At 39.6% G+C, this 24,502-nt stretch overlaps 1 protein-coding gene across 14 annotated transcripts in view; it reads left to right on the forward strand.

Moving 5' to 3' along the window:
* Positions 1 to 24,502, forward strand: part of LOC106054743 (CUGBP Elav-like family member 3-B) — a 483,388-nt gene that overhangs the window by 177,018 nt on the left and 281,868 nt on the right. For all 14 annotated transcript variants that reach the window (XR_008775895.1, XM_056017168.1, XM_056017159.1 and 11 more), the window contains exon 4: positions 12,350 to 12,432. Coding sequence is in view for 13 of the 14 variants with exons in the window: in XM_056017168.1 (XP_055873143.1) it covers positions 12,350 to 12,432 (83 nt within the window). In the remaining variant the exon portion in view is untranslated. The remainder of the gene's footprint in view (positions 1 to 12,349; positions 12,433 to 24,502) is intronic.

Genomic DNA, 24,502 nt, shown 5'->3' on the forward strand with positions numbered 1-24,502 from the left:
TTAAAATATGATTATATTAGCTATTACATGCGACATCAACTTGTTTTTCTTGAAATTCGGTGCTGAGCTCATTTAGAGATGATGTGACATCACTTTAAAAAGCCAAATCCCACAACCGTGAGGAGTCGTTGAGACACTTGCTTTCATTTCTCCGACATAAATATGTCACCCTTATGTCTCATGTTAAAAAAGATTCGTTTTTGAAACCCTACTATGAGATTGCGTGGAAAGGAAACCCTCTTCAAACAGCATTACATTTAAAAGTGTGGCTAATTCAGTGGAATTATGTTGAAAGAAATCTCTGTGAGAGTCCTCCCCAAACGGGTCCGATGTTAGAGACATCTCCTAATGACACAGAGGTCATTTGCCTCTAACTCTTTCAGACAATACAGACTTTCAGAAGAAATCTACGTGACGCGGAATTTCAGTTTTTTATCAACATTAAGATTTTTTTTGGTGTGACAACAGACTCTTTAGCTGACAACATCTTTTGAAGTCATTTCTTTTGGTGTGAGACACAGTCTCTAAGTCTCTAAGTATCTCATGACTCGCAATAGCTAATAGGGATATAAGAAAAAGACCAATCAATAGAAAAAGACATGATAGATAGATAGATAGATAGATAGATAGATAGATAGATAGATAGATAGATTAGATAGATAGATTAGATAGATAGATAGATAGATAGATAGATAGATAGATAGATAGATAGATAGATAGATAGATAGATAGATTAGATAGATAGAGAGATAGATAGATAGATAGATAGATAGATAGATAGATAGATAGATAGATAGATAGATAGATAGATTAGATAGATAGATAGATAGATAGATAGATAGATAGATAGATAGATAGATAGATTAGATAGATAGATAGACAGATAGATAGATAGATAGATAGATAGATAGATAGATAGATAGATAGGTAGTTAGGTAGGTAGGTAGGTAGGTAGGTAGACAGACAGACAGACAGACAGACAGACATACTCAGACAATACTATACTAATACTAGACAATTCCAAATCAACTTTTTTTTGTTATGTAAAAAAAAAAGGAGCAAATTGAAACATAATATGTAGGCTAATATTCTATCGATAAATACAAACTGTTCATACAAACATACATACAAACATACATACATAGGTACATAAATACATAGATTTCTATATTTAGATCAGCACTGTCCTGACATGACTCGCAGACAACATAAAACTGACCAATCACACAAAACCGCCTGCCGAAGTAAATGACCAACGTGCAAGGGAAATGAGCCCAGTCGTCTGTCTGTGTCACTGTCATTGGGTCTGTCATTAGGCAGGAATAGGCAGAGTGCTAGTTCACTCTACATACACACACACACGAGCGCACACTCGTCAACACGTTCACAGACACGCAATTGATTTGAGGCAACCCTGTCTTGGTGGATAAACACTGGGGCTTGTGCCCCCAATATTATCCCATGTCAGGTATCACTTATCCAGGTATCACTTATCAGGTATCATCAGGTATCAGGTATCACTTATCAGGTATCACTTACCCGATTCGTGAGTCTTAAATAATGTTCATTTACCATATTCATCTCCTCATCTTCACCTATCCTTTTATCTGATGGACTGTTGGCGCACCACACAAGATCTGTTTACCGCCTTTCTCCATACCATATACATTATTCTAAAAATTCATTTTTAAAATGTGCTCAAGAACATTACATAATGGGATCATACATTTTTTATGCATGTTTTGGAGTATGCCTGTTTCTGTGGTGACGATGAGAAAGTGTTAGCGATTGGTTGGTGGCTATGCAGTGTGAATGATGCAAGATAGGCAGCAGTTTCGTAATCAGTCTTGGGTAGACCAGAGGACTCCAGAATGCCAGAGTGAAAAGACGTGTTTTTGTAGTGAGCTAGATTTTTATTCAAAATAATTTTTATATATTATTTTTCAAGTCTTTTACATATTTGTCCTTTCATATCACTTTAATTTGTCTATATTGTAAAAAAAAGTTATTTCAAGTTTTACAAGTTATAAAACTCCTCCAGCAGTTGTCTACCAGCAGGCTGGTGCTACAACACAACGACCGTCAACACCAAAGTGTGCACATTGTCTGGGAAAGAAGGATGCGCCATTTTGTATGCTGAAACTGTAGGGGAAAAAAAAACGCTAGGCCAAAATTTGTAGAATATTTTATGGTAGAATATTTTATTGTAGAATATTTTATGGCAGAATATTTTATTGTAAAATATTTTAGGGTAGAATATTTTATTGTAGAATATTTTATGTTAGAATATTTTATGGTAGAATATTTTATGGTAGAACATTTTATGGTAGAATATTTTATGGTGGAATATTTTAGAGTAGAATATTTTAGGGTAGAATATTTTAGGGTAGAATATTTTAAGTGTGTTTGTCTGTTACGTGTACAAACCATTTGACCGTCTGCTTCATGTTTGATGATGTCACAACAAATAGTTCACAGGCAACTGGTCGAATTCATGCCAGGCAAATGGCTAAACAGACCATCGATTCACTATGGAATCACCATCAGATGTCTCACTGATATCTGGTTCATTCATTGTTAGGCGTTCACTACCAAATATTTGCTAGTGTAAAAATCATCCATATACTTGTTAGTAATAAAATACCGGGTGTAACCGGTGGGTAAAAGTTACACTGGGCTAGATGTACTTAGTTTCCATTACAGGCAAACGCATGGGTAGCCTCTTGTATTCGGACGTTTCAAGTTGAAGGCTGAACCCACTCAATAGGACAACGTGGGGACCAAGTAAACAGTTCACTAAATGGCACTTTGCTTTGTTTACTCTTCGGAAGTTGAAGATTTGGAAAGAAATGTTTACCCTGCTGAAAGCTACAGATTTCATTTCTCTGAGCCCTGTTGGTGAAACTGGTGTTTTTGTCTTCAAAGATGAGCTCTTTGATATCATCAGTGTGAGGGGCGGGGAGTTATAACAACTTTCAATGCAGAGTTTACTCTCTCAAAGATTCTGGGAGGTATTATGGGGTGTGAGAGAGAAAAAAAAGGGGGCGATGTTTTCCACACATAAACTAAACATGGACCAATCAGATTGGACAAGTCTGGCTACCCGTTTTAGTGTCCAGCTTTGAGGTAGAAGAATAAACTTCTGGGAAAGATCAACAACAAACTATTTTTACAGACACGGAAAGGAAAAAAAATCTTAGCTCTATATTTATAAATTTAACAAGACAAATATTTTTTTATAGTCCTTAAAAAAAAAACACAAAGCTAAGGGGAAACAACTCCGCACTTACAACAATATCTTTCAATAATATAGACATTATTTGATAACAAATAAAATAATTAAATAACAATAATTAGTTGATTAATTAATGAATGTTTTGTTAGGTACAATAAATAATTGTTTAAATTTGTGAGAGAAATAACGTGGTCAATTATCTGAGTGGACGAAACCCTACATATGTTGCAGCATCTGTCAATACTTAAGAATTTATTTCCCTTGTTGGTATAAAGCATAATTAGATATCTATAGTGACTAATTGACAAATAAGTTAATTTTTTTTTATTAATCGAGTCTTGTCTATGCCAATGAATAATTGTGTCAAGTTTCTACTGGATCTGAGAATGCGTGTGTGAGAAATAACGTGTGAAAACTTTGTATCAGACAGACAGACAGACAGTGTGAATACCATTTAAGTAAACAAGAAATTATAAAAAAATACTTTACACAAAAAAAAAACGCTTAATTAAAGCGTACTTGTATCAATTAGTTTGGATCAGTCATGTCATTCAATCTGTAATAGATCAGGACTAACATATGTGCGATTATTTGTACCCATGGTTTTTGTTTTGCGCACTTTCATGCTTTTAGCTTTCTCACTACACCATGATCCCATCACTCTCACTACACCATGATCCCATCACTCTCACTACACCATGATCCCATCACTCTCACTACACCATGATCCCATCACTCTCACTACGCCATGATCCCATCACTCTCACTACGCCATGATCCCATCACTCTCACTACGCCATGATCCCATCACTCTCACTACGCCATGATCCCATCACTCTCACTACGCCATGATCCCATCACTCACTACGCCATGATCCCATCACTCTCACTACGCCATGATCCCATCATTCTCACTACGCCATGATCCCATCACTCTCACTACGCCATGATCCCATCATTCTCACTACGCCATGATACCATCACTCTCACTACGCCATGATCCCATCATTCTCACTACGCCATGATCCCATCACTCTCACTACGCCATGATCCCATCACTCTCACTACGCCATGATCCCATCATTCTCACTACGCCATGATCCCATCACTCTCACTACGCCATGATCCCATCACTCTCACTACGCCATGATCCCATCATTCTCACTACGCCATGATACCATCACTCTCACTACGCCATGATCCCATCACTCTCACTACGCCATGATCCTATCACTCTCACTACGTCATGATCCCATCACTCTCACTACGCCATGATCCCATCACTCTCACTACGCCATGATCCCATCACTCTCACTACGCCATGATCCTATCACTCTCACTACGCCATGATCCTATCACTTGTCTGGACCAGTTGGGAAAGGGGAGGGAGGGTGAAAAAAAGGAATGAATCGTTTTTTAAAATGCATTAATTTAAAAAAAAATAAGAAAAAAAAGTTGAAAGCCCTGAATTCAAACTCTAGGGTTTAAGCCTCCTCGAGACTCCTTACTAACCGTTGTGCCAGCGAATCGCATATGAAAATCGAAGTTTAGATAGTGATCAATTGTTAGCTTTAAACTTTAAAGTGACGATCTACATAGTATAAATCAGTCACATCAGTCAATTCCTATTTCTTTCCTTTGTTTAATACCAAACAAAATAATTAATTGCAAATAGTTAATTTACTAGTTGGTAATTTTCTAAATTGATTATTGCACTTGGAATATAAAAGAAATAATTGTGCGTAATTTCAGTTTGACCCGAGATTGGGTGTGGGAGACTTAACATGTACAAACTTTTGACCAGACAGACAGAGTAATCTTTGTCATATTTCTTTTTACATTACCGATAAAGAAATAGAAGAAAGCTTTGCAGTGAGTAGATCTAAGGAAAGAAGACAGAAGAAACACTTTGACCATGAACTGGACAGAGTGAACTAGGAACGCAAGAAAGGTCCTACTACACTCAATGAACACTCTACTCCTCGGAGCGAGATCGACCCAACGGGGGGGGGGGGGGACATTAAACCTTCATAAAGTTGATCTACTTAAGCTCTCAGACAAGACCGTCTGATCGCAAGCGTGCTAGGTTTATTGCCTAAGGTTGTCTGGGGAGTTTCTTCCCGCCCTTGTTGTGGATCAGGGGTCCTCACACAAATGCGAATGAATGAATGAAATCAATCTGGGAGAATGAACAGAAATGAAGGGCTATATTCAGCTAGTGTGCCCCAAGCTCTTTCAGAAAGTATCTACAACAATATGAAGAACTGGGAACCTTTCAGTTGGCGAGGTTTTATTGGGATTAGCACTCGATTACTTTTCTATTGACTGCATATGTCTTCGTAGTTTTACATTCCTCTAAATCTCTTTCTCTCTCCCTTTCATTTTACATCTCTCAATCACTATATTCCCTCTCTCTCTTCCTCTCTTTTCCACTTCCACTATAAATCTACTTCTCGCTCTCTTCCTCATCCTCTTTCCTTATCACTCCTACATTGCTCCCCCCTCTCTATCTCTCTCTCTCTATCTCTCTTTCTTTCCTTCTTCTCCCCTCCCTCACTCTCACTACCTTCCTCCATCCATCTTTCTTTCTCACTCTCTTTCCCTCTCACATCCTCTCCCACTACCTTTCTATCTCCCTCCTTTCTCTCTCACATCCTCTCCCACTACCTTTCTTTCTCCCTCCTTTCTCTCTCACATCCTCTCCCACTACCTTTCTTTCTCCCTCCTTTCTCTCTCACATCCTCTCCCACTACCTTTCTATCTCCCTCCTTTCTCTCTCACATCCTCTCCCACTACCTTTCTATCTCCCTCCTTTCTCTCTCACATCCTCTCCCACTACCTTTCTATCTCCCTCCTTTCTCTCTCACATCCTCTCTCACTACCTTTCTATCTCCCTCCTTTCTCTTTCACATCCTCTCTCACTACCTGTCTATATCCCTCCTTTCTCTCTCACATCCTCTCCCACTACCTTTCTTTCTCCCACTGTCTTTCTCTCTCTCCCCATCTCTCCCTCACTTTCCCTACCTCTCTTTCTCTCGCTCTCTGTCTCACTGCCTGTTATTCTTAAAAGATACGTAAATACACTTCAAAGATTCCCTCCCAACCCAACCCGCTCCCCTGCAGCGGAACAGCCCCAGAAAGCTGTGAACCTACCTGCCCAGTGCCTGGTTGTTAGAGATGAACAACTGATCCATGTGAGTCTTTAGAAGTTTTTAATTGGCCATTTGTAATTAGCCAATCAGTGCGTGAGAAAGGATGTTGCCTGTTCTAAATATACCTCTTCAGTTACTTTTTTTTCAAACTTTATTTTAAATGAGTTACATCTGTTCTAAATTACATTATTGCTGTATCTATCTGTATGGGTGCCCCCTCAGAAATAGCATCTTTCAGCCTTTGAAAACATGTTCAAGAAATAGTTTTAGACCTCTTGGTTGTCCGTAATAGATTCTTAAACGTCGCCACGACTATTAAAATAATGCTACTGTTGTTAAAGGAAGGGGGTGGGAGGGCGAGGTGACTGAGTGGGTAAGCGCTTGGCTTCCGAACCTGTGATCATAGAAGAAAAACTATTCGAAGATCTGCCTGGAAACCACTGAGTCGTTCATCTGAGATAATGGGCTTGTCATCTAAACCCTCCTAAATAATAATAATGAATTCTTAAAGAAGCGTATATAAAGGAAAGAACTGCATATTTACAGCCATACTTGTCAATACTGTTAGATGTATTTCCCTTTTCTAAAGCATACAAATATAATTATTTACCACTAATTTATTAAATTAGCTAATTGTTTTTTTTTTATTGTTTCATGTTTTGTTAAGGACAATGACTAATTGTGCAAAGTTTCAACTTGATCCTAGAATGGAAGAAAGTGGGGACATAACGTGTATAAAATTTGTACCAGACAGAATCCGAATTCCCACGTCGTTAGCATTATTTCTCTAACTTCCTACAAATTACAAAATATCGTTTAATATGAAACACAAACGTTAGTTTCGCATATTGATGTTCAGTTGATTGCAAGTATGGAAACAAGAGCACCTCCATATAGGTGTACGAGGGTGTTATGCTGCCAGCAGGATGAGTGTTACTGCTGATGCTTGCTTCTTGTTGAAGTTTTAAATTTCTACTCGTCGGGGGATCTCGTTGGAGTTATGTAACTACGAATGAAAATATATCGGCTTTCTATGCAATATTGAAGCCTGCTGGACTGACGCCTGTTGGACTGACGCCTGCTGGACTGACGCCTGCTAGACTGACGCCTGCTGGACTGACGCCTGCTGGACTGACGCCTGCTAGACTGAAGCTTATTGCACACAAGCCCACTACTAAGTCTTGTATACTATTCTATAATATAAACTATACTAAAGCCATTTATAATATTGATAATTAACTATTACTATATACAACATATGCATGTGAGACATGGAAGTCATCTGCCGAATTGAGAAAAGACTAAATGTGGCTCAACTAAAATGGCTAAGACGTATTTTAGGAGTCAGTTGAAGAGATCGGGTCTCAAACAAGGAAATCCTATGCGGAACTGGGAGTCGAACACTTAGTGAGGTTGTGACAGAGCGTCAAATGGGGTTTGCAGGACATGTTCTCCAACAGGGTGAACTATGCATACCAAGAGTTGCGATGACATGGAGGCCAATGCGAGGAAAGCGCAAACAGGGACGTCCCGTATAACACTTTCACGGGGGACCTCAGAGAAGTGGAAACCAGGTGGGAAGAGGCTTCAGACATTGCCAGTGACAGATCTTTATGGAGACAGCTTGCCGCCCGGGAGGACCTAAGTCTAAGTCTAATTACTATAATAAAGCCAACTCTACTAAAGTCAATTTTTCTAAAATCTTTTGCACTTAACTTAAGCCATTTATAGTATTAGAACTATTTTTTTTTGTTGTTGAATCATGTGATGGGATAATTCTTTCTCTCCAAGTCTTCTCTAAGCAAGAATGGTCTGTATAGACTAGGTAAGGAAAAAAATAGTCTTAGCACAATTAGCTAGAACTATAAAATACATAAACAAGGTTACAAAGACAGTTTGTGTGTACACACAAACTCAAAATTGGCCCCCGAAGTGGTCCATCTAGAGTCTTCACCAGGATTCGAACACGGGACTTCCAGTTCCAAGTGCTTTACCCCTCAGCCACAGCGTACTAAGCATTTAGATTGGATCACAGCGCACTAAGCATTCAGATTGCATCACAGCGTACTAAGCATTCAGATTGGATGACAGCGCACTAAGCATTCAGATTGCATCACAGCGCACTAAGCATTCAGATTGCATCACAGCGTACTAAGCATTCAGATTGCATCACAGCGCACTAAGCATTCAGATTGGATCACAGCGCACTAAGCATTCAGATTGCATCACAGCGTACTAAGCATTCAGATTGGATCACAGCGCTCTAAGCATTCAGATTGGATCAGAGCGAACTAAGCATTCAGATTGGATCACAGCGCACTAAGCATTCAGAATGGATCACAGCGCACTAAGCATTCAGATTGGATCAGAGCGAACTAAGCATTCAGATTGGATGACAGTGCACCAAGCATTCAGATTGGATCACAGCGTACTAAGCATTCAGATTGGATCACAGCGTACTAAGCATTCAGATTGGATTACAGCGCACTAAGCATTCAGATTGAATCACAGCGCACTAAGCATTCAGATTGCATCACAGCGCTCTAAGCATTCAGATTGGATGACAGCGTACTAAGCATTCAGATTGGATGACAGCGTACTAAGCATTCAGATTGCATCACAGCGCACTAAGCATTCAGATTGCATCACAGCGCACTAAGCATTCAGATTGGATCACAGCGCACTAAGCATTCAGATTGCATCACAGCGTACTAAGCATTCAGATTGGATCACAGCGCACTAAGCATTCAGATTGCATCACAGCGCACTAAGCATTCAGATTGGATCACAGCGCACTAAGCATTCAGATTGGATCACAGCGTACTAAGCATTCAGATTGGATCACAGCGCACTAAGCATTCAGATTGGATCACAGCGCACTAAGCATTCAGATTGGATCACAGCGCACTAAGCATTCAGATTGGATCACAGCGCACTAAGCATTCAGATTGGATCAGAGCGAACTAAGCATTCAGATTGGATCACAGCGCACTAAGCATTCAGATTGGATCACAGCGCACTAAGCATTCAGATTGGATCACAGCGCACTAAGCATTCAGATTGGATTACAGCCCACTAAGCATTCAGATTGGATGACAGCGTACTAAGCATTGAGATTGGATGACAGCGTACTAAGCATTCAGATTGCATCACAGCGCACTAAGCATTCAGATTGCATCACAGCGCACTAAGCATTCAGATTGGATCACAGCGCACTAAGCATTCAGATTGCATCACAGCGTACTAAGCATTCAGATTGGATCACAGCGCACTAAGCATTCAGATTGCATCACAGCGCACTAAGCATTCAGATTGGATCACAGCGCACTAAGCATTCAGATTGGATCACAGCGCACTAAGCATTCAGATTGCATCACAGCGTACTAAGCATTCAGATTGGATCACAGCGCACTAAGCATTCAGATTGGATCAGAGCGAACTAAGCATTCAGATTGGATCACAGCGCACTAAGCATTCAGATTGGATCACAGCGCACTAAGCATTCAGATTGGATCAGAGCGAACTAAGCATTCAGATTGGATCACAGCGCACTAAGCATTCAGATTGGATCACAGCGCACTAAGCATTCAGATTGGATCACAGCGCACTAAGCATTTAGATTGGATTACAGCCCACTAAGCATTCAGATTGGATTACAGCGCTCTAAGCATTCAGATTGCATCACAGCGCACTAAGCATTCAGATTGCATCACAGCGCTCTAAGCATTCAGATTGGATGACAGCGCTCTAAGCATTCAGATTGCATCACAGCGAACTAAGCATTCAGATTGGATCACAGCGCTCTAAGCATTCAGATTGCATCACAGCGCTCTAAGCATTCCTTTCCTTTCTGTAATATTGTCTCTTAAGAATAAAAAAATATTCATTCATTTTTGTATAGAAATTTACTTATTCGCACGAAGCTCATTATTGACAATTCACTTATTCGCACTAAACTCCTTTATGACATTACCTTAATCGCTAATCTTCCAATGCCCGTAATAGAAAAATTATTAATGAAATTTATGGATTATATAAATAACGTTTAAACTTCAAAATAAAATTAATTAAAGAATTTTTTTTTTAAAAAGTGAACAATTCTGTTAGAACCGTCACTTTAATTCAATTTAAATACGTCTTTCAAATCCAAACCAATATTTCCTGACGTTCTGATGGCAGCGTGACATCAAAGAGTTCATGACTTTCACTTCAAAGGCTACAAAATTTCATTCATATTTTAGTGCTCACATTTTTTATAAATATTTTTTTAATAGAGAACTTGTTATCCTGCAACCCATTCATTAAATTCATTACCATAATTGAATTCAGTTTTCACTCCGGAAAATAAATTGGATTGGATGCTCTATGTTTGCCCTCTCAGAGGCAGACTCATAATCTGAAATGTTACAATTTCTGTCTGTTTAGGCTTTAAAACAAATTTCTTGCAAAATGTGTGTTTTTGTTGCTATTCTTGAATTCCAATTTAAAAAACAACAGCTGTCTACGTCAATATTTATGTTTGTATGTACGTCAGGATTGAGCCTTGGTGTAGCCTTGTCATCGATGCACCATGGTAACCAAATTCAAAGGCGGTCTCAGGGATTGGGGATTGGGGAAACCGCCCAAGGCCCCGCGCCTTAGGGATGTAGGCCTCGGTGTTATTTTGTTCCTGTCAGCCCTTCGTACAAATATTCGTTGCTCTGGTCTAACACTTGCTCAGGGCCCCAGGCACACAGACAACTTGCCCAGGGCCCCAGGCACACAGACAACTTGCCCAGGGCCCCAGGCACACAGACATTTTGCCCAGGGCCCCAGGCACACAGACAATTAGCCCAGGGCCCCATACACAGACAACTTGCCCAGGGCCCCAGGCACACAGACAACTTGCCCAGGCCCCCAGACAACTTGCCCAGGGCCCCATACACAGACAACTTTCCCAGGGCCCCAGGCACACAGACAACTTGCCCAGGCCCCCAGACAACTTGCCCAGGCCCCCAGACAACTTGCCCAGGGCCCCATACACAGACAACTTGCCCAGGGCCCAGGCACACAGACAACTTGCCCAGGGCCCCAGGCACACAGACAACTTGCCCAGGGCCCCAGGCATACAGACAACTTGCCCCAGCTAGAACTAATCTTAGCTGTTTTTTTGGACTGAAACATGAGATTTAAAACAAACAGATGCTTATGATTTCGTTGATAATAAAAACATATATCGCCCAAAGTTTCCCCCTCAACGGCACATTCTTAGGCCTTAGGGAAAAGAATCATGGGTTTCCCATGTGTCGTGGTTCCTCTCTCGACCTAGATGGTAGGACCCAAAGGAATGCTTAGCAATGAGTTTGGCACCAACTCCTAAGAGTTCTTCTCTTGATAATTCATCAAGGTTGTCACGTGAAGCTTTAGCGCAGCAAGGAAAAGAATGTTTTTAAATCACAGTACCCCTCACGTAGAGAAATCGCATTACCAAGTTCTGCCTGAAGCGCCCAGTTTTAGCGGTGCCATGTATCCGCTTCTATCCATGCAACTCTCTGTAGAAGCAGTTAAACCGGTCATAATAGATACAGGAGCTAGCCAAGTGTTGGGCTTCGAGCTGACCAAGTGCTGGGCTTCAACCTGGCCAAGTGCTTGGCTTCGAGCTGGCCAAGTGCTGGGCTTCGCGCTGACCAAGTGCTGGGCTTCAACCTGGCCAAGTGCTGGGCTTCAAGCTGACCAAGTGCTGGGCTTTGTTATTAAAAGTTATTTGAGACTCTTGCCATTTAGTTGTACTTTATAAACACGGGAGCTTATCCACATGGATACTTCTGGCTATACTAGCCTAAGAAATCACCTCCAGTAATGAAAATAGTGTTTATCAATCAGCATCACCTTTTGTAAGTCAATAATGATTTAAGTCATTTGCTATCTCTTGTGTAATTCAATAATGGTTGAAGTCATTTTGTTATTTATTTACTCACGACAGGTTGTGCTTTCCTCACCTACTGCTCACGGAACAGTGCTATAGCCGCCCAGCAGGCTCTTCACGAGCAGAAGACGCTGCCTGGGGTAAGTCGATCTTTTTTTTTTCAATCACGTGACATGATCTGTACCTAATGCACCTAGAATGATCTCAAGCAGGACACCAGACAGTACAGACACCTGTCTGCGACCTATGACAGCAAGGACATTTAAAATATAAAAGACTAAAGGGGGTTGTAACGCAGTACTGACTGTTTTTTTTTATTGTGGACATTGATAGCGATCATTGCAGTTGTAGTTTTCCTAAGAAAGAAGTGCCTAAAGATACATGTTGTTACCTCGGGAGTGTCGTGAAGTTCATTATAAAGTGTAGTGTATTTACTTTGTCGTTTTGTTTTGTTTGTCACACTTCAACTGGAACTTTGTGGAGACTGCCGTTACTGGAACACTAAATGTGTTTGGTTTCATATTTAAAGAAAAAAATATTAGAAAAATATTGTTTGAAACGATGATCTGAATGAGAGAGAGGGGGGGGTGGAGAGAGAGAGGGGGGGAGGGAGCGAGAGGGGGGGAGAGAGAGGGGGGAGAGAGAGGGGGGGAGAGAGGGGGGAAGAGAGCGAGAGAGGGTGGGAGAGAGTGGGAGGGAGAGAGAGAGGGGGGAAGAGAGCGAGAGGGGGAGAGAGAGGGGGGAGAGAGAGAGAGGGGGGGGAAAAGAGAGGGGGGAAGAGAGCGAGAGGGGGAGAGAGAGGGGGAAGAGAGCGAGAGGGGGGAAGAGAGCGAGAGGGGGGAGAGAGAGAAGGAGAAGAAAGGGGACTTTTATAGATAGATAGATAGATAGATAGATAGATAGATAGATAGATAGATAGATAGATAGATAGATAGATAGATAGATAGATTAGATAGATAGATTGATAGATTGATAGATAGATAGATAGATAGATAGATAGATAGATAGATAGATAGATAGATAGATAGATAGATAGATAGATAGATATCAAGTTGGTTCATGAATATGGAAAAAAAAATAAGTGAATGCATTAGATATTTAGTGAGTACATGATTGAGACATTAAGTGAGTGATTCTTGAAACAGCGAGAACGAGAACAAAAGATTCGTCTTGAACGAACCCTTACACTACACACATACATCCCTCTAGTTGACTCACATGCCATTCTTGAGGAGGTTCTGATTATTACCCCCCCCCAACCATTCACAACATCCTCAGTTATCAGGTCATAGAGGACATAACTCGAGAGCGAGTATGTCAGGAGACCCCCCGCCATCTGCTCGTCGAACCAGAAATAAGCGGATCTGAATGAGAAAGGGGGGGGGGCGCGGTCAGCCACTAGTGTTGACCTACCTGTCGCGCCGTCATCGACCAAACTAAATGTACTTCCGATGTGCTGCTCTCTCCAACCTTGCCAATTTCACGTGCGACCTTCCTTCCGAAGGAGTAAATATGTCATTGACCCCCCACCGATTTAGTTCAAGTGGGGATATGCCTAATCGATTAACTCTGCCATGATTTTAAGCGGTTGGGCCAAAGGCCCGCTTGGAAGAGAACTCTTTGAGTCTTCTCAGCTTACATTATTCCAATTGAGCTCAATAGTGAACTGTTGTAAATGTCGCTTTCTTATATAGAATTAATCGGTAACGACTATATTTAGTTATGTATGTAGTTATGACACATATTGGTAAATAATATACGAGATGAAAAAGAAATAATAAAACAGAAATAAAACAAAATAGAAACGAGAATTCAAAATAAAATTAGTCCGTACAAGTCATTATGAGTATACTGGTATGTAGAATAAAAAATCTGAAACTCCTCGATTATATGCATTTAGGTCAAGACTAAATTTATGCTTTTTAAGTTTAAGTTTTTAATATGGTTTTAGAGAAGTATTCTTTTGTGGAGAATAGATACAAAACATGTAACTGTAGGCCCTGTGGACATCTTTTTTTGGGTTGTTTTTATGGTTTCTTCAAAATTGTCATTATTAACCAATCATGTAGCTAATAGTGGACATAATCCCCAAAACTTGGTTAATGCTGTCCAGCCTCTTTTTGGTTGCCTATAACAAAGTCCTAACAAATTATCCTTGTCTATAGTCTCCCATCTCTTATTATGTCAAGCCTGGGTACTACAGTGAGAGAACCAAGAGTTATATACTCTACTGTACATACGTTTTCTTACATATGCGTGAAAGCCTCATGTCTCAAAATTCCGTAAATTTACCTCAAGTAAAAACAAAGAAACCAACTGTTTATCTTGCATTAATGTCCGTCGTATTATTCAGCTGCCGAAATGTCAAACTGATTCACATATTTAAGCTGGCCTCTCTTTAAATGTCCGATTCCCGCCTGATCCTCTGGCGGGAAAATAAAACAAAACGTTTTTTTTAGTTACTTCCCTTGTTGCCGGAAGATCAATACATGTGAATAATAGAAAGCACGCCTACAGGCGTTTAGACCGGCGCTTTCTTTTTTTTTTTAAGGCGGCATTCTGGCGATTTTTTTTTCTTATTTCTCATGAAAATAGTAGAAGCTCTAGTCTAGATATTTAAAAGTCCATAGTCATGTCCTGCAACACTAAGTTAGGGACTAACTGGCAACTTTGTCGTCTAACGTTAGGAATAATTTACAGCGCTGAGCTGTGCTTTTTTCTTTTTGTCTCTCTTTTCCTTTAGTCGTGTGTTCCTGGCCACTTGGAAAGTGTACTTGAGGGAGAAAAGTCTGCCTCATAGCATTTCACAATTCCTACTTGGCATTCTGACCAAATGAGTTGAGGAAATATTCCCTCCTGGCACGCATTGTTTAGTCAACCTGGCAGATTTTTTTTTGTACTGATCGAAATTATTGATACTATTGAGCTACATAAAATAGAAAACGCAGACTATAAAATATCTTTAAAAATCATTTAACAATTATAACGAGTTTAAAATGTTATTTCAGTATCGTTTTTTTCTCTCTTCTATATTTAAATAATGCAGAGTCAGATATTCATTCCTCCAAGGGAAATACTTAATATTATACAATATCATACAATACTTAGTATTAACCCTTTAGTACTTTACTTACCATGTACCTAGAACTACTAAGCACTTTTCACGTTCGAAACAACCAGAAGTATTTTTTTTTCTTCCTTCAATTTTGTTAATTCGTCCCCCTAGGTTTGAATAAAGTCCCAAAACATTAATTCTAATAGTACAAAATGATATTTTTAAATTTATTTTTACAAATACTGAATTGCACTCTGAAGAGCATGAGCTCCTGACTACAGACATTATATTAAAACTGATATTTCCTTTTAGAAAATAATTATAATTGCTAAATGTGTATATGTGTTTGTGTGTACTATGTCGTCAAGGGTACAAGGAAATGTTGTCAGGGTTACATCTACTTTAAGAAACGAGGAGTCGAATAGTCTGAGGGGGGGGGGGATACCTGAGATGAACTCCAATTGGTGGCAAGGCTGGAAGGATCATTCCTCCAGTAGAGCGTTGGTGAGAAACTCTGCTGTTAGGCGCAGTGCCTTTAAGCTCTACAGGTCAAGTGACTCTGCAGACAAACTACCCCGCAGCTTTCGGAGCTGCGGACACTCTTGCAAGAGATGCGTCACTGTTTCCACCGACTCTCCACAGTGTCGGCAACGGGCATCAAAACTCTGCCGGAACCAGGCAAAGTAAGCACCAACAGGGCAGTGCCCCGTTCTACACTGCGCAATGATAGATTGTTCCAAACTTTGGAAAGAATACCAGAATTCATGGGTCTAAAGTAAGTTGTGGAGAATGAGTATCAGCTAATACGAAATAACGAATACACAAAATGTAGATAATTAAAGATGTTGTTATTGGACGCCTTACCACGTAACCCAAGATTCTCTACACAAGCTCCAGTTACAATACCATGTCAAGTTAGCAGACGAAGATTTTGTACACAAGCTCCAGTTACTATACCATATTACGTTTGCAGCCCAAGATTCTGTACAGAAGCTCCAGTTACAATACCATGTCAAGTTAGCAGCCGAAGATTCTGTACATAAGCTCCAGTTACAATACCATGTCAAGTTAGCAGACGAAGATTCTGTACACAAGCTCCAGTTACAATACCAAGTCAAGTTAGCAGCCCAAGATTCTGTACATAAGCTCCAGTTACAATACCATGTCAAGTTAGCAGACGAAGATTCTGTACACAAGCTCCAGTTACAATACCAAGTCAAGTTAGCAGCCGAAGATTCTGTACACAAGCTCCAGTTACAATACCAAGTCAAGTTAGCAGCCCAAGATTCTGTACATAAGCTCCAGTTACAATACCAAGTCAAATTAGCAGCCGAAGATTCTGTACACAAGCTCAGTTACAATACCAAGTCAAGTTAGCAGCCCAAGATTCTGTACACAAGCTCCAGTTACAATACCATGTTAAATTTGCAGCCGACAATTTTTGGCTTTACAAATAGACGACAAGACAGAGATGCAGAGTTCTCAGATCTGAAAGAAACTATCTCAAAAAAAAATCTATCACTTGCAAAGTCTGAAGCCTCTTCCTACCTGGTGTCCACGCTCTGGGGTCATCCATGAAGTTTGGCGACTAGCTAAACGAGGATGTCCGTGTTTGAGCTTTTCTCGTATTGGCCTCCATGTCATTGCAACTCTTGGTGTGCGTCGTTCATTCTGTGGGAGGCCATGTCCCACCCTTCGACGCTCGGCCACAAACTTATTACATAGTAGAGTTCCAGTTCGGCATGTTTTTTTTGTTTGTTACCGGATCTTTGTAACTGAGAACCACATTTAGTCTTTTCTCAATTTTGACAGATGACTTCCATGTCTCGCATGCATATGTTGCTGCCTTTACAGAACAAAAAGTACTTTTTAAAAATTTAGACTATAGGAAACATAGATACACAATTTAGACCACAGGATATGGACTACACGATATAAACTACACCATTTAGACTACACAATATAGACTACACCATTTAGACTACACAATATAGACTACACAATATAGACTACACAATATAGACTAGACAATTTAGACTACACAATTTAGACTACACAATTTAGACTACACAATATAGACTAGACAATTTAGACTACACAATTTAGACTACACAATTTAGACTACACAATATAGACTACACAATATAGACTACACAATTTAGACTACACAATATAGACTACACAATTTAGACTACACAATATAGACTACACAATTTAGACTACACAATATAGACTACACAATATAGACTACACAATATAGACTACACAATATAGACTACACAATTTAGACTACACAATATAGACTACACAATATAGACTACACAATTTAGACTACACAATATAGACTACACAATATAGACTACACAATATAGACTACACAATATAGACTACACAATTAAGACTGTACAAAACACGTAAAGTAAACAAAATGTAGACTACAAACTAACAAACAAACAAACAAAAATGGCGACTATACAAAATGTAATCTAGAACTTTAAAAAAAAGTTAAAAAGATAAAAAGGGGAAGCTATTCGGAAAAGTTGAACAAAAAAAGTTTTTCTATTTCTAAAACAATTTTCTTTTATGCTCCATAAATAATTTAAGAGTAGAATATGCTAATGAAAAAAAGCATAGTGTGGATTTTTGGAATCAGACTTGACTTTGTTTTTATTTGATGCTTCAATGGAACTAGATAGAAAAAAAAAACAGATTGGATCCTCAAAAATATGTAGCTACTGTTTAAACCGGAAGTCGCCAGCAGGCTTACAATTCTCTACTACACGAGTAATGGAGTTCTAAATTCCGGAAACTCTCTTATCCGGAAGTGATCTATAGAACTATTTCAAGATGGCTTTGAAAAATGGTGATCTCGGGTAATATTCCCTCTTGTACTCTCTCTCTGTTTTCTTTATCTCCTTCTGTTGTATTCTTGGTCTATCTTTCTTCTTTATCTCCTTCTGTTGTACTCTTGGTCTATCTTTCTTCTTTATCTCCTTCTGTTGTACTCTTGGTCTATCTTTCTTCTTTATCTCCTTCTGTTGTACTCTTGGTCTATCTTTCTTCTTTATCTCCTTCTGTTGTACTCTTGGTCTATCTTTCTTCTTTATCTCCTTCTGTTGTACTCTTGGTCTATCTTTCTTCTTTATCTCCTTCTGCTGTACTCTTGGTCTATCTTTCTTCTTTATCTCCTTCTGTTGTACTCTTGGTCTATCTTTCTTCTTTATCTCCATCTTTTGTACTCTTGGTCTATCTTTCTTCTTTATCTCCTCCTTTTGTACTCTTGGTCTATCTTCTTTATCTCCTTCTGTTGTATTCTTGGTCTATCTTTCTTCTTTATCTCCTCCTTTTGTACTCTTGGTCTATCTTTCTTTTTTATCCCCTTCTGTTGTACTCTTGGTCTATCTATCTTCTTTATCTCCTCCTGTTGTATCTTGGTCTATCTTCTTTATCTCCTCCTGTTGTTTCTCGGTCTATCTTCTTTATCTCCTCTTGTTGTATCTTAGTCTATCTTCTTTATCTCCTCCTGTTGTATCTCGGTCTATCTTCTTTATCTCCTCCTATTGTATCTTGGTCTATCTTCTTTATCTCCTCCTGTTGTATCTTGGTCTATCTTCTTTATCTCCTCCTGTTGTATCATGGTCTATCTTCTTTATCTCCTCCTGTTGTATCTTGGTCTATCTTCTTTATCTCCTCCTGTTGTATCTTGGTCTATCTTCTTTATCTCCTCCTGTTGTATCTTGGTCTATCTTCTTTATCTCCTCCTTTTGTATCTTGGTCTATCTTTTTTATCTCCTGTCCTTGCTGTCACATGCTCATCCTAAAAAATGTGTTTCCTTCTTTCCATTGCATCCTTCCCTCCTTTGCTAAAGACTTATCAATGACTCTCTGAACCTCCAGCCCCTCCCCCAAGCCTCCATCCCTCTTCTCTCCCCACTTTCTACCCTCATAGAGAGACGGGGGGGAGGAGATTCTGAAGAACAGATGCTAGCAAAAATCTTTAGGCACCAGAAATCTCTGAACCATTCAGACCGGAAGTAGATAACCCCTTCTTATTTAAACTCCGTCATCGATTTTCGCTGGGGGCTAGAGTATCGTTCCCACTGAAGACGTATCGATACTCATACTGATTGCGCCAATAAATTTAAGAATGGCAACAATTTTTCTTGATTTTTTTTTTTGGGGGGGGGGCATATCACTTTTCAGGAAGATCTGAATATTAGTAATTGCAATATTTTCACTTGAAAATAAGCGCTACTGATTTGGTTTCTATTTTGGTATTCCGGATCTCCACTCCGGGAAAAATGTTTACGTTTTGCTGTAAATTAAGATTGTTAGTTTTATGTTTGGTTTTAGACACAACAAATAGAAATCTTTGAGTTTCCATGTTGTTGTTGTTTTCTTGTATTAATTTTGTATGATGGCACAGAGAGTCTATGGGACTGAGAGAGAGAGAGAGAGAGAGAGAGAGAGAGAAACAGAGAGAGAGAGAGAGAGAGAGACAGAGAGAGAGGGGGGGGGAGAAACAGGGAGGCAAAGTGAAAGTTAGAGAGATAGAAAGGGAAAGAGAGAGAGAGAGATAAACCCAGCGAGACAAAAGAAGAAAAAGAGAAACAAAGAGAAATAGTGTGTGCTAGAAAAACACATACACACAAAGAGAGATATTTGTTTCAATGGGCTGATGTACTATTATTTTGTTATTGGTTTTATATGGCACATCTATCTTGCTTATTTTAAATTACAAGCCTGATGACCAGTTATTGGTCTGAAATTCATGAACACATATATCCACGCACTTTACAAACCAGATTGCACTGTCTATAAAAGAACTTTACATTAGTAACTAGCTCATTACGAACTGCACAATGGTCCAACCTGTTTTGTGGACCAATGTGGGAGTGGGGGTATATGGGAGAAGGTTTCCTTGCTGCCTTTTGGCGCTAAATAAACACAAACTCAGCTCGTGTCGGGATTCGAACTCGTGTTACAATGTGAGGTGGCCAAATCGTAGCCCAGCGGCTTTCGTCTCTCAGCCACACATTCTTTACCACTGGTTTTTAATTAGTGAGTTTATCTGGCCAGCGGATCATAAGAATCTGAGGCAGGTATTGACAACCTTAACCCTAACTATAATCCTAAACCTTACGCCGAACAAACAAAATGCTGAGAGAAAAAGCAGGCCTATCTGCAACTGACCAAACCCACCCATGCCACGCATGCGACTTTTTAAAGTGAGTCCATAGGAAATGAGAAGTGTGTTCATCTTCGAACACGAAGGAGGAGCTTATATATATATATAACCCTAACCCTTACACTTATTAACTGCAAGCCTGCTCATAGTGTAACACAAAATGGGTCATTGAGAGTACGGAAGATATTTTCTGTTCCATTGTTCTTAAGATGGGAGCGCCCTTTGGAATTGATAGCATTTCAACTACATCTAACTGGTCAACTGTCATTTCTTCATTCCCATAGTTCAAATTTCCACACACACACACACACGCTGTCATTCTGTCTCCTCCCTTCGCCCCATCAGTCGCTGATCTGGAATCAATTTCCATCAAAGGATTTCATCCAGGAGCTTTGCAGGCGCTGAAATATACAGGGTGGATTAAACAGGATTAACTCCCCTCAAACCCTCGCTTACTTGTTTATCCGTTTTGGCAGCACTCGTGTCCTTGCATTTGTCTCCTGGCATATTCTTTTTGTACCTGTTGCCAAGATGGCCTTTTTGTAATCCGCTTAGTTTGGCTTCAATACTAACAGGTTGTGGGTCTGGGAGGGGGAGGGGAATTATTGAGGAACTCGAACAGATGTAACTTTTTTTTTATTGGCATTCGTTAAACGCAGTTTGTATATGCCGGTTTAATCGCCATCCAAATATATTTCAGAAATTCGGTATTCACATAGAGTTTAAATTATGGGATAGATTAATTGACTGGGTAAGGCGGTAATAAAAACCTCCACCCCCCACACACGAATTCTTGAATTCTGAGCTGTAAAGTTGCATACTACTGGCTTCTGCAGCGTATACTTAAACCTTTAAAGAAAAAAACGCAGCGAAAATAATGCCAAATAAGTAATATAAGAATATTTCAATGCTTGGTAAAGTTTCCCCTTTCAGACCTATCGATCTATGAGGCAGATGATGTTAAGGTCATCTTGTTTCTTTAGACAACGGTTAATTAGCCATGCGGCCAGCACAAGTACCAACCGCCTTTACTTTCCCAAACTAAAGTCAGATACCCATAAGAGTTGGGTGGACTCAGGAACGCCTTAAAATGCCAAAGTTAAAAACCCAAGTCTTCTCCGAGATTCGAACCCAGGATTCTAGGTTCGGAAGCCAAGTGCTTAGCCAGTCAGCCAACGTGTCCAATTCAATGTTTGGTAGTTGTTATTATTGTTGTTAAATCTTTCTTTTCTATCACTAGTTAGTTGCCAATTTGTTTTTGACTAAGTTGTAAGTCACAGAGTGAGCGTCTGATTGAAATGATTCTCTGCTACAAAAGGAACGGAAGAGCTAAAAAAACATTTTGATTAATTATTTTTTTTTAATGTGTACAAATGTGTCGTATACCTTTTAAAAAATAAACAGCTTGTGAACGCTTATTTGGTACTGACCGGATACACCGAAAACATTCTATTTATAGTTTTTCCACCATGTATAAAAATCTTCAATGAAATAAACATATTGAGAGACTTCTTGGTCACTTCTATAGAAGTCCTTAACCAGAAAAACATTTTTAAAAAACTTTATAATACCTCCTTTAGACAACTTATAGAGTTATTATTTTTCTTTTAATCACTAATGAATTTTTAAAAAATGAAACAGCGCCCCTCCCCCTTCTAGAAAGAGTTCTGGTTAAGCGAATGATAGGCCTTTAGATTTAGAAGACTTGTCCAAAAGTTTCTTGAACATTAATTTATTATTCAATGAATGCTGCAATATCCTAAGACGTCTTGTCAGTTCAAGATCAAAAGAAAAAAAGAAACTTTTTCTAGTTCTCTTGCCAAATCAAAATTATTTTTTTTTATGCTTTGAAAAATTATAACGGTCAAACTCGAGTTTTCCCAGTGTGGCCTACAAGCTGGTAGTTCTTTTCCCAACGATATACACAAACTGAAATTTCTAGGGAAATCGTTACAGCCTTTTTTTGAGATTCATGTCCAAGTTCAGCCCCAAAAAGGTGTTTCCGTGAAGATACGAGTTGAATAGAGGTATTGTAAAAAGTACATTGTTAATTCTTATCCAACCTCCGAAATTATTCTTTTCTTCATCTTCTCTATTCATTTCTCTATCTCTCCGTAACTTTTCCCCATCACTCCCCATCACTCCTCATCACTCCTCATCACTCCCCATCATTCCTCTTCATTTCCCATCATTCCTCATCACTCCCCATCATTCCTTGTCACTTCCCATCATTCCTTGTCACTCCCCACCATTTCTCATCACTCCCCATCATTCCTTGTCACTTCCCATCATTCCTTGTCCCTCCCCATCATTCCTTGTCACTCCCCACCATTCCTTATCACTCCCCATCATTCCTTGTCACTTCCCATCATTCCTTGTCCCTCCCCACCATTCCTTATCACTCCCCATCATTCCTTGTCACTTCCCATCATTCCTTGTCACTCCCTACCATTCCTTATCACTCCCCATCATTCCTTGTCACTTCCCATCATTCCTTGTCACTCCCTACCATTCCTTATCACTTCCCATTATTCCTTATCAATCCCCATTATTTCCTATCCCTCCCCATCATTTCTCATCACTCCCCATTATTCCTTATCAATCCCCATTATTTCTCATCACTCCCCATCATTTCTCATCACTCCCCATTATTCCTTATCAATCCCCATTATTTCTCATCACTCTCCATCATTTCTTATCACTCCCCATTATTCCTTATCACTCCCCATTATTTCTTATCACTCCCCACCATTTCTCATCACTCCTCATCACTCCCCATCATTTCTCATCACTCCCCATCATTTCTCATCACTTGCCTTGTCTTCCAAACCAAACGATTTTCTACCTCTCAATATCAGTCCTTCATTTACCCAACAGTTGAACCAGAATGACCATTAAGGGTCTTCTTAATGACCACCTCGGACAGGCAGACATCCAAGTGTCAGCGGCAGAAGCTAATTTCTACCCTCTGCTTCATCCACGAGTCAATCATATAGAGTACGAAGCTCCGTTTTGTCATGTGTGATATTTTGTGCCACAATAATATACAAAACTATAATAAGACCAGCAGCAATGTATGGAAGTGAGACCTGGACACTGACAAAGACATCTGAAAATTTACTTAACACTTGGGAAAGAAAAATCCTTAGGAAAATCTATGGTGCCATACAGGATGAAACAGGGTGGAGGACACGCACTAACCATGAGTTATATCAATTATATGAAGACCCACCAATAGTGAACGAAATAAAAAAGAACAGACTACGTTGGGCAGGTCACCTTGAAAGAATGTCAGACAACAGAGGGGCGAAAATCGTATACAGGCAAAAACCAAAAGGCAGGCGACCCAAAGGCAGACCCCGAATGCGATGGATAGATGACGTGGAAGCAGATCTGAAGCAGCTTGGGGTTAGGGCGTGGAGACGAAAGGCCCAGGAGAGATCTGAATGGAAGGATGTGTTAAAGCAGGCCAGAGCCCTCCATGGGCTGTAGCGCCACTGGGATGGATGGATGGATGCTTCATCCACGAGTCAATCATATAGAGTACGAAGCTCCGTTTTGTCATGTGTGATATTTTGTGCCACAATTGAACAAGAGGGAAGTGTAAACAAGGTCTCTATGGTATAGAATGCCTAGAACTACGTCATACAAAGTAATATGGTATAGAATGCTTAGAACTACGTCAGACAAAGTAATATGGTATAGAATGCTTAGAACTACGTCAGACAAAGTAATATGGTATAGAATGCTTAGAACTACGTCAGACAAAGTAATATGGTATAGAATGCCTAGATCTACGTCAGGCAAAGTAATATGGTATAGAATGCTTAGATCTACGTCAGGCAAAGTAGAAAATGCCTTATCTAGGCAAAAGAGGAAATGGAGAAATAATTTCCTACTTTGTTTGAAAGATGTCTTTCCAAAAAAAAACACATTACATAAAGACAATTAGAATCCATTAAATCTC

This window comes from Biomphalaria glabrata, chromosome 18 (genome assembly GCF_947242115.1).
Source record: "Biomphalaria glabrata chromosome 18, xgBioGlab47.1, whole genome shotgun sequence".
NCBI lineage: Eukaryota > Metazoa > Mollusca > Gastropoda > Planorbidae > Biomphalaria > Biomphalaria glabrata.